Source organism: Bicyclus anynana, chromosome 11 (assembly GCF_947172395.1).
Source record: "Bicyclus anynana chromosome 11, ilBicAnyn1.1, whole genome shotgun sequence".
Taxonomy (NCBI): domain Eukaryota; kingdom Metazoa; phylum Arthropoda; class Insecta; order Lepidoptera; family Nymphalidae; genus Bicyclus; species Bicyclus anynana.
Genome location: NC_069093.1, coordinates 4,708,383 through 4,720,117, shown reverse-complemented (window position 1 = coordinate 4,720,117; position 11,735 = coordinate 4,708,383). Strand labels below are relative to the sequence as shown.

The window sequence follows — 11,735 nt, the reverse complement described above, 5'->3', positions numbered from 1 at the left end:
AAATAACCCAGGACATCTTTGTTAAAACCATAGAATTATGGACTGCAACAGAGACAACAAATAATAATATTATATCTGTCAAGATAAAGTTTTGTTGCAATCCCAAGAAAAACTAGGTACCAATTATTGTGGTTTTAAAGAAAATGTAATAAACAAACTACATTATGTTACGAAAAGTTTATCATATTAAATGTCTTTAATGTTAATTATGTACATATTTTTTCAGAACTAGACATGTATTCAGTAATTTAATGCAGTAGTTTTAAATTCTAACAATGTCACAGTAAGTCAGCCCGTTCTTAATGGTTTACTTAGATTATTTAGTGCAGAACAATTTATGTTTAATTTTATACTTTTTAATAAAATTTCATAAATATATTCATCGTTACATTGTGTGTGTATGATATTACTCGTATACTTCGACCATTAATAACAGGACTTGCCTCGCTAACCTTACCTTATTACCCCTCTGGCAAAGATCAAAAATCTATGATCTAACGCGTTTATAAAAACTGTTGCTACAGAATCGATGTTTCATTGTTGTAATCGTTTTCGTGTAAAGAGCTCCCTAAAAATGCCGGTTTGTGTAGTTAAATTGCATAAAAAACGGCCAAAAACTTGTAGTTTACTAAAAGATGGAGTAACGTTTCATTTGAAAGTATTTAAACCTTAATTTTATCAAATTTTTAATAAAAACAATTTATAAAAAGAATCGATTCTTTTGACGAAACAGCCAAACATCGATCAGTAATCGAATATTCTATGTATTTAATCTGTGGATAGTCTAAGCAATGTGTTTATTAGTATCTGTGTAAAAATTACGCGTGTGTGTATTTCGAGTCAAATTTATAGTTGTGTGTAGTGTATGGACTCAGAATATACTTAATGGCGTTAAATGTTTTCGATGTGTGAGTTTACCTCGTCCCCCTCAAAAAACGACAGACTTTTTTATTGGTGAATTTGGGTGCGAAACAAGTCCATTCTTATTAAATATAAGCTAAGCTAAGCTCGTATACGAGTGGATCTTTTTAATGTACTTGCCCAGCGGTTTCACCCGCGCCCTCTTCCTGTACAAATATAGGGGTAAAATACAAGCCTTTGACACTCACAAATAACGTGCCTTTTTATGGTAAAAAAATTTCAAAATCGATTCAGTAGTTTCGAAGCCTACTCAATGCAAACAAACAATCAAATCTTTTCTCTTTATAATATAAGATACTAATATTATTAAATTACATTCTAAAACATTGCTATTTACCTGACATGTAAATTATATGCCACGTAAATGGCAATACACTGAGACCAATATTTCAAAATTCATTTATTTCAATTAGGCTTAGTTTACCAGCACTTTTGAAACGTCAAGTAATGTCATGATATGGTGGTAAGTAAAGGCGACCATTTAAAATTAAAAAAAAAAAATTAGTTAGGAGGGTTTCAAACTTATATGACAGCTATTCTACGTGTCTATTCTACGTAGTTATGAAAATAAATGATCTTATACTTGATCTTATTCCTGTGATTTAAAAGGATACACTGGTTTACATTTTAAATTGGTACTCCTACGCATAGCATAGCATGGATACATGCTATTTAATCGATAGGCAGGTCGGTAAAAGATTACGAACAATTCGAAATAGAAAGAAATAGAGCTCGGTGATACATAGACAAGGGTGTTGGTGTTAGGTCGAATTGGCAGGAACAACAACGCCTTGGGGTCAGGAGGGGCTTTTTTAAGCCAGTAGGAGTCCGGCACTATCCGGTTCAGGATGTCCATGAGGATTTTTTTTCCTCCTAAAAAAAAAAGTTCGGTAAAAGATTACGAAAAATTTTGTACCTCCTCTTTTTTTGAAGCCGGTTTTCAACTATAATTATATTTCACCTTGACAACACTTGTCGCCAATAATTTTTTAGTTTTTAGTGCATTTTGAAGACGTAATTCTTTTGTAAAAATTATAATGATATTTATTAAGTTAATCAAACATAATATACAATAAAATTGGCTTCAGCTGAACCAATACCGGTATTGGTCTAGCTGAATCACATTGATGCTGTTAAAATTATTGAAACTAATGCAAAAAATATTACTTTTGACTGATAATTTTTTTTATCAGAGATTTTTTTTTTAATTTTTTTTTTTTTATTCTTTATAAGTTAGCCCTTGACTACAATCTCACCTGATGGTAAGTGATGATGCAGTCTAAGATGGAAGCGGGCTAGCTTGTTAGGAGGAGGATGAAAATCCACACCCCTTTCGGTTTCTACACGACATCGTACCGGAACGCTAAATCGCTTGGCGGTACGTCTTTGTCGGTAGGGTGGTAACTAGCCACGGCCGAAGCCTCCCACCAGCCAGACCTGGACCAATTAAGAAAACCTCAATCGGTCCAGCCGGGGTTCGAACCCAGGACCTCCGTCTTGTAAATCCACCGCGCATACCACTGCGCCACGGAGGCCGTCAAAATAAAATAATATTAGGACTGATAATTAGGTATTCTCTGTAAATTAGAATTTTGCCTTGGTTTAGAGGGGTATTCAAATCATATAAAATCAATATTCATTTATTTCAATTCGTCGTCATCAACCCATATTCGGCTCATGCTGAGCTCGAGTCTCCTCGCAGAATGAGAGGGGTAAATAGTCCACCACGCTGGCCCAATGCGGATTGGCAGACTTCACACACGCAGAGAATTGAGAAAATTCTCTGGTATGCAGGTTTCCTCACGATGTTTTTCCTTCACCGTTTGAGACACGTGATATTTAATTTCTTATAATGCACACAACTGAAAAGTTGGAGGTGCATGCCCCGGACCGGAATCGAACCCACACTCTCCGTATCGGCTCTCTTATTGTTTCAATTATTAAACACGAAATTCGCCTATATAAATGTGATGGTTTTGTTGATTTGCAGTGATGGGGCCTGCGCTACCACGACGGGTGCGGCGCCGCAACTATTCGCGTCGGCTCTTAACTTTTTCGCAGCAACGCAATGTTTTGTTCCCGATAAGAATCACTCCTTCAACAAAGTACCTGGTAAGAATATTCGTAATTGGTTGTTGATAAAAAATACATAAGGGAATGTGATATTTTGTGACGTCACTTGATGTACATCAAAGTAATTTTTAACGAATATTTTCGTCAAACGCTTCCGTTTTTGGGGGATTAAATATGGGGAAATGTAGACTGTCATGGCCGACAGCGTTTTGGCTCGTATTGTCAAAACACATTTAAAAACTAAAATTTTCATGTAATCACGTCTCGAAATAACATGAAAAAATATTTTTGAATCTAGTAGAACGATAATGATCTATATAAGAACATTTAAAAAAAGGGCCAACTAGCCTATTGGTCATATATTCTTTTTTTTAATCTAATTTATACGTCGTTTTTTCTAGATCTGGAGACGTTTGACTTTATTATAGTTGGTGCGGGATCTGCAGGCAGTGTAGTAGCTAACCGACTCAGCGAAGTATCACATTGGAACGTTTTGCTACTCGAAGCGGGACCAAAGCCACCTTTTGAAACTGAAGTACATAATTCTTAATTGCTATTTTATAAAGAAATTATCAGAAACCCCACGGTTTTAACCTCGTAATTCCCATTCCTGTGGGATAATGGGGATAAAAAATAGCTTATATGTAATACTTGCGTATAACGTGGACGTCTATTGGTAAAATAATTTTTAAAATAGGTTTAGTAGATCCAGATAGTATCCTTTAAACCGTTTAAACCTTATAAATTTTACCTCTTTAGAACAATGGAATAGATATTCTAATATTAACTTGGAAGGAGTTTGCCCTCTCACAAATCAGTGTTGTATTGTGACCTTTATTATGTTTAATAAAGTATTTTATTAATAATATAAGCTAGTGCACATCTGATGGTAAGCGATGATGCAGCCTGTAGATGATGTATCTTATGTTTTTGGTTTTTCGTATACATTCTGATTTTTAAAAAATGTAATGTAGAACCAATCTGCTCATTTACATACTTTTCTGTATTAAATTATTTACTTTCGCGATTAGCGCCACTATGAATTTTGGTTCTTACTATATTATATTATTGTGTTTGTAATTTTTCTTGTCAAGCCGAATTGGTTTTTAAACTAACGTACACATTTTTAATTCTAAAAATTTTAATATTGTTTCAGATACCTTGGTTATATAGAACATTAGCTAGAACTAGATATGATTGGCACTATGTTACAAAAAACGACGGGGTCAAACAAAAAGCATTAAAAAATCCACTAGCATGGATCCGTGGAAAAGTCCTTGGTGGCAGCAGTTCTACCAATGCTATGATTTACGTTAGAGGAAATGATCACGACTTTCAGACATGGGTGAATGAAGGTAATCCGAGCTGGACACCGGAAAATGTAAATTATTATTTTAAAAAAGCAGAAAACATTCAGGATTTGAAACTACTCAGAGACCCTGGTATTTTTAACACGTATGGACGGAAAGGGCCATTAGTAGTAAATACTTTTAACAGCACAGTTAGAAAGCTAACTAAAAAAATTTTAAAGTCGTACAGTTACATCGGTATCGAAGAAGTACTCGATGTTAACGCCGCAGAGTTCCACGGAAAAGGTTTCTGTGCCATATCAAGATCAACAGCACGTAGAGGAGTTAGAGAAAGCACTTACACAGCTTATTTAAAAAAGGCTAAAAACAGGAGGAATTTAAAAATTATAACGAATGCTTTTGTGACTAAAATATTATTAAATGTTGATGCAAAAGCCTATGGTGTTGAAGTTGATATTAATGGAAAACGAAATAGGTTTTTGGTTAAACGAGAAGTTATTGTTAGCGGTGGAGTAGTCAATACACCACAATTATTAATGCTGTCTGGAATCGGTCCTAGAGAACACCTTCTATCTAAAAATATTTCTTGTATAGTTGATTTGCCGGGTGTTGGGAATAATTTGCACGACCACCTGTATGTTCCTGTACCTATTTATGGAGATGAACCAGAAGAAGAAGAAAATAAAGCTGAACTAATGTTCGATGTTGTGAAATATCTATATAACAAAACAGGATATTTAGCACATACGTTTTTAACTGATGCGATTGCTTTTTTTTCTCGAAGTAAAGATATGGCTTATCCTGAGTTTCAAAGCTATACTGGAATATACCGGAAAAATTCTACTGTTCGCCAATTTATTGACATTTACAAAGACGATGTTCTAGAATCTATAGTACGATATAATGCAGACAAGTCCTTATACGTTAAGATACTTAATGTTTTGCATCCATATTCACGAGGTAGAATTTATTTAAATACATCAAATCCATATGATTATCCTATCATTCATGCCAATTATCTAGGTGACGATAGGGATATACAAGACACGGTTGATGGTATAAAGATACTTACAAAACTAGTAAACACTCCATATTTCAAATCTATTAAGGCGTTCATTCCAAGAATACATATATCAGAATGTAATGAATACAAATATCCAAGTGACCTCTACTGGAGGTGTTATGTAACACATATGATCGCATCAATGTCTCATCAAGTAGGTACATCGAAAATGGGCCCAAATCCAGAAGACGCAGTTGTAAATAACTTTTTAAAAGTCCATGGTGTAACTGGTTTACGTGTAATAGATGCTAGTATAATGCCGTTTGTTACTAGTGGCAATACCAATGCACCTGCGATTATGATTGGAGAAATGGGTTCCGATATGATTAAGAACGAGTACTTGCCCAAATAATTTAAAACTGTCATTGATTGTTACAACCGCTGTTCATCGTTCTATGCTTCTTTCTGAAATAAAATACTTTTTGGTGATCATGTTTAAATTACTTTTGTGTACAATATTATTTAAATTATAAACTTGTCTACTGGAATTTCTAGTGAGATATGTATATATGTATATATGATATGTGCGTTGCGTTACGCGGCGTTTCAATATATTTTAAACTAGCAAATGCCACGCGGATTCTCCCGATTAGTACCCATTCCTACAGTAATGCAGAAATAAAATATAGCCTTAAGTATCTGGGTATAATACAGCTTCCCAACTGTGATAGAATTTTTCAAATCAGTTTTGTAGTTTCGGAGCCTATTCAATGCAAATAAACAATGAAATATTTTCTATTTATAATATTAGTATAGATGGCATTCTAACTATTCATCTGTCATCATCTTTATCATTATCATCATCAATACCACGGTTTTGAGCTGCCAGCGTTCAGTGGCCTTGACAACTGTTACTTCAGCTTCGGAACTCGATGAGCTGTCTCGGAGACTTTGGTTCTGCGGATCTCCTCATGTCTAATTCTTTCGTGCAGAGAAGCTCCGAGCTTAGCTAGCGTCATTGCCTATTGAGTTTGAGTTTCCTTATGAGGCCCACAGTTGGCGACTAAGACTCGGATCCGTAGGTCATCACTGACAACTGACTGATACTGAATAATTGTGGACGAAAATGTACAGCGGAGGTTCCCAAATGAAGGTTTTCGGTAAACAGGAAACCAGCTAATTTGAATGAAGAAATAATTAACGGATTGAAGACAAATGAAGAAATAATGATAGCTAAGTGAATTTTGAAATATACATTATTGAAACCATTCCTAAGATCGTGTAAGCAATTTTGTTTGTTATTCGTTCCAAATCGTATAATATACCCAATTAAAGTGTTTTTCAGATAGCATGTGTCCGGTGACAGTTGCCTTATGACGTTCTTATTACGTACTATTATCGTGAATCGCGACAAACTTTCAATAGTCAAATGAACTGTCACCATACCCATGCTATCTGAAAACCACTTTACCCACATCATCAATGGTGTGACTTGAATTCATATATTATTATGAACGCCAAATTGAAAGAGCATAAAATTACTCGTAAATAATAAGTTTCAATGGAATAATACTCAAGCCAAATAATTGTATTGTTGATTTAAGATCAACTTAATTACTATATAATCGTCTATAGAGAATACTGTTTCAGTTGTTGGAGAAACTTCTATGAAGTGGTAGCCAAAATGGTTAGGTAAGTTTTTGTCATGTTTTATTACATACATTATACTAGGTAATACAATTTCCGTCAGCTGAACCAATACAGTCATCATGAACGAATGCATTAATTATGAGTACGTATACTTTCTGTAGATTAAAAAAATGCATTTCATATATAGAGAATTAGTTTTATTTGTGATAGCCCAGTGGATATAACCCCTGCCTCCAATTTCGGAAGGGGGTATGGGTTCGAATCCGGTTCGGGGCATGTACCTCCAACTCCAAACACAGTTGTGTGCATTTTAAGAAATTAATTATTACGTGTTTCAAACGGTGAAGGAAAAACATCGTGAGGAAACCTGCACACCAGAGAACTTACTTAATTCTCTACGTATGTGAAGTCTGCCAATCCGCATTGGGTCAGCGTGGTGGATTAAGGCCTAACCCCTCTCATTCTGAGAGGAGACTCAAGCTCAGCAGTGAACCGAATATGGGTTGATGATGATGATATAACGGATTGATTCTCAAGTTGATTGTTTTTTAAAAAGCGAAAAGCTAGACACAAGAAAAAAATATTTATAAATGTTTTGCAACATTTTTAAAAATTCTATTCAACTTCCTTCTTTTGGCGATGGAAGTCGAGTTTTTTTTTTAATTTTTGTATGATTTGCAGTGAAGGGGCCTGCACTACCACGACGGGTACTGCGTCGGAGTTATTCACGTCAGCAGTAAACTTTTTCGCAGCCGCACAATGTCTTGTCCCTGACAGCAGTCCATATAACCCATACGACAAAGTACCTGGTGAGAATATACGTACATCATGTAACCATACGTTTTGAGATTATTTATAGGATAAGGCAAATGGGGTAGTAATGAACCCACAGATTAATGATTACTAAGTAACTACCTCACAATAAAGAACTATACAGGATGAGCCTATACAAGCAGCGCGGTGAGGCCGATGAAACCCATTAAAAACAAACGTCACACGTCTCCTTGGAATCCGTATACACAAACTTTTTCATAATTTGTATATCAGATTTAACACTAATAACAATTATGTAAATTGATATCATATTGGACTATTAATCAATAACTACCTATAAAAATTACTCCATCTTTTTTTTTTTGGTTTTCTGAACAGTTTTTAAAGTATTTAGAAAAATAGGACGCTATTTCTTGATTAATATTGAAAATTACTGATACAACGCTTCGTGTCATACTGACTCGATTTTGATGATTGTATTCGTTTTTAATTTTTTGTATTTGGAATGGCTGTATCCCTGCCGTGTTCAGTACACTCTATCTGTCTATTATTCTTCAATCTGTGGTAAATACGATAAAATAATGAGCATATAGAAAGTGCATGTGAAATTTTTGAAAGACACGTTTACAATAATGGTATATTAGAGGTACGAAGATTTAAATATTTTTTTTGTAAACACCATTAAAAAAATATACACCATTTTTAAATGTTTATATTCATATTTTTAAATTATTTATATTCATATTATTTTAGTTTTGTAACAAAGTTGATATACAAGAATAATTCAATGAAAGCTGGCAATCGTCATGGTATGCTCAACTGAATACAAACAATATAAATACCTAACCTCTGTCACAAATCACTATTTATTGATGAAAACCATTTTTGAAAATCCGTTCAGTTGTGTTCAAGTTTTTATTTTTAATTTTTTTACAAGTTAGTCCTTAACTACAACCTGATGGTAAGTGATGATGTAATCTAAGATGGAAGCGTTATTAATTGTTAGGAGGAGGATGAAAATCCACACTTCTTTTTTGCTGCGACAACAAAAGAAACACATGATCTATAGAATGCTTATTTACCATGTTCACTGCGGCACTGATTTTTCTGTACTTCACTTAGGTGTGTTACGAGGTTTTTTGACCTCATACTAAAACTTTATGTGGTGTGGTACGAGGTCAATCAACCTCGTAACTCTTGAAGAGGCATTAATCACGAGGTCAATTGACCTCGTACCGCAGCGAACGTGTTACACAATTTAATTGGTCTTTCTAGATCTGGAGACATTTGACTTCATTGTCGTGGGAGCGGGATCTGCAGGCAGTGTAGTAGCTAACCGACTCAGTGAAGTACCATATTGGAATGTATTGCTACTTGAAGCAGGAGCGGAACCACCTATTGAAGCAGAGGTACATGATTCATCAAAAGCCTCGATGTAAACAATGTTGTTTCAACCCCTATTTCGCGTCTTCTGATTTTATTTTTGCGACAAAAAGCTTTTTATAACCGGGCATCACGCTGAAACTACTGAATGAATTCAAATGAAACTTGGCTCGATTTGAAGCTATAATACGAGGAAGGGTGTACTTTTTGTCGCGAAAATAAAATCAAAAGGGGTAAACTAGGGGTAGAAAGTTCATATGGAAATTCCTTTAGTTTTCATGGTACATTTATAAATGTGAAATTGTGGATTTTTTGTACTTAAAAAAACTTGCAAAAATATAAATAGAAGGGTGTGAAATTAGGGTTGAACGTTTACATCGATTTTTACGCGTATGAAGTCGCGGGCGTCCGCTAGTTGTTTTAATAATTTCAATGTTGTTCCAGATACCTTGGTTGTATAGAACATTGGTAGGTACTAAATATGATTGGCACTATGTTACCGAAAACAACGGGATCAGACATCAAGCGTTAAAAAATAATGCAGTAACATGGATACGTGGAAAAACCCTCGGTGGTACTAGCTCTGCCAATGCCATGATTTATGTTAGAGGAAATGATCACGACTTTCAGACATGGGTGGATGAAGGTAATCCGAGCTGGACACCGGAAAATGCACGTTACTATTTTAGAAAAGCAGAAAACTTTCAGGATTTGGAACTTCTTAAAGATCCCGATATATTTAATACTTATGGACGTGAAGGGCCATTAGTAGTTAATACTTTCAATAGTACAGTTAGAGAGCTAACTAAAAACATTCTAAAGTCATACAATCATGTCGGTATCAAAGAAGTACTTGATGTTAACGCAGCAAAGTTCCAGGGACAAGGGTTCTGTGCCATATCAAGAGCGACAGCACGTAGTGGATTTAGGGAAAGTACTTACAGAGCTTATTTAGATAAAGCTAGAAATAGGCCCAATTTAAAAATCATTACAAATGCTTTTGTGACTAAGATATTACTAAACGATGATGGTTATGATACAAAAGCCTATGGCGTTGAAGTTGATATAAATGGAAAAGGACATAGGTATTTAGTCAGAAAAGAAGTCGTCGTTTGCGGTGGAGTAGTCAATTCACCACAACTGCTTATGTTGTCTGGCATCGGTCCTAGAGAACACCTTCTATCTAAAAATATTCCATGTATTGTTGATTTGCCGGGTGTTGGACAAAACTTGCATGACCACCCGTATGTACCTGTACCTGTTTATATAGATGAACCGAACACAGAAGATAAAACTGAGCAAATGTTTGACGCTGTGAAATTCCTATACAATAAAACAGGCTATTTAGCACACGCGTTTTTAACTGATGCGATTGCTTTCTTTTCTCGGTGTAAATCAATGAGTTATCCCGAGTTTCAAAGCTACAGTGTAATATACAAGAAAAATTCCACCATGCGACAATTCATTGACATTTACAAAGACGATGTTATAAAATCGTTGTTACGATACAATGAAAATCAAGTATTACATCTTTTTGTACTTAACGACTTGCATCCAGAGTCACGAGGGGGTTTGTATTTAAAGTCATCAAATGCTTATGATCACCCTATTCTCAATGCTAATTATCTAGGTGATGAAAGAGATCTTCAAGCTATGGTTGATGCTATAAAAATACTTACCAAAGTAGTACAAGCACCATATTTCAAGTCTGTAAACGCATTTATACCGAGAATAAATATACCACAGTGTAATAAGTTCAGATATCCAAGTGACAACTACTGGAGGTGTTATGTGACACATATGACTGCATCAATGGCTCATCAAGTAGGTACAGCAAAAATGGGCCCAAATCCAGAAGACGCAGTTGTAAATAACTTTTTGAAAGTCCATGGTGTATGTGGTTTACGTGTTATGGATGCTAGTATAATGCCGTTTGTTACTAGTGGCAATACCAATGCACCTGCGATTATGATTGGAGAAATGGGCTCCGATATGATTAAGGATGAGTACTTGTCCTACTAATTTGTAAAAATTATCAATGTTACTCATGATCTTTGATCAGTGTTTTATGTTTTTCCCGGCTTAACACGCTTACAGAAGAAGGACCTTTATTAACTACGACTTTAAAATTGGTCTTACGTCTATCGTAAGCTTATAAATTACCCTTCTCGATACAATTATCATTTTATTCTCCCAAGTTTTCAATCATATTATCATAAGTAAATATAATAAAGGAAATTGCAGTAATGGGGTTTGTAAAAGTAAAAGTCAGTTGGTATGGGGACTGTGAATGTGTTAAAAATATCAAAACCTTGAATGTATTCATTGTGACGTGTTTATATTGATTACATCTGTTCAATGTTCTTGTGATTTTCCATTAATTCATTAAAATATACATTTTGTATTAGGAATCCGTTGTAATTACTTAAGTAATGACGTCTTTTACAACGGACATCTTTTATAAATTTCTTTAATAAAAAAAGCCTTTTATTTCTTGTTTTACAAGTAATGTACGTACTAAAATACATTGCAAAATATATAAAAATTTTATATTAGATTCAAAAGAGCCCCTTTAGGTGAGATGACGGGGTCCTTCAGAGCGGATCATCTACGACTATGCT

At 34.7% G+C, this 11,735-nt stretch overlaps 1 protein-coding gene across 1 annotated transcript; it reads left to right on the top strand.

Moving 5' to 3' along the window:
- The first annotated feature begins 275 nt into the window (after window positions 1-275).
- On the top strand, window positions 276-5,770 carry LOC112044758 (glucose dehydrogenase [FAD, quinone]-like). The gene is made up of 4 exons (XM_052884427.1): window positions 276-283; window positions 2,912-3,033; window positions 3,396-3,529; window positions 4,151-5,770. The coding sequence occupies exons 1-4, from the start codon at window positions 276-278 to the stop codon at window positions 5,717-5,719; spliced, it is 1,833 nt and encodes a 610-aa protein (XP_052740387.1). The 3' UTR covers window positions 5,720-5,770.
- The last annotated feature ends 5,965 nt before the right edge of the window (window positions 5,771-11,735 follow it).

Bases quoted from the DNA above. Each gene is read 5' to 3' on its own strand.
- LOC112044758 (XM_052884427.1), top strand. The intron at 3,034-3,395 runs GTAAGAATATTC...CGTTTTTTCTAG, and splicing joins CTCCTTCAACAAAGTACCTG to ATCTGGAGACGTTTGACTTT. The intron at 3,530-4,150 runs GTACATAATTCT...ATATTGTTTCAG, and splicing joins AGCCACCTTTTGAAACTGAA to ATACCTTGGTTATATAGAAC.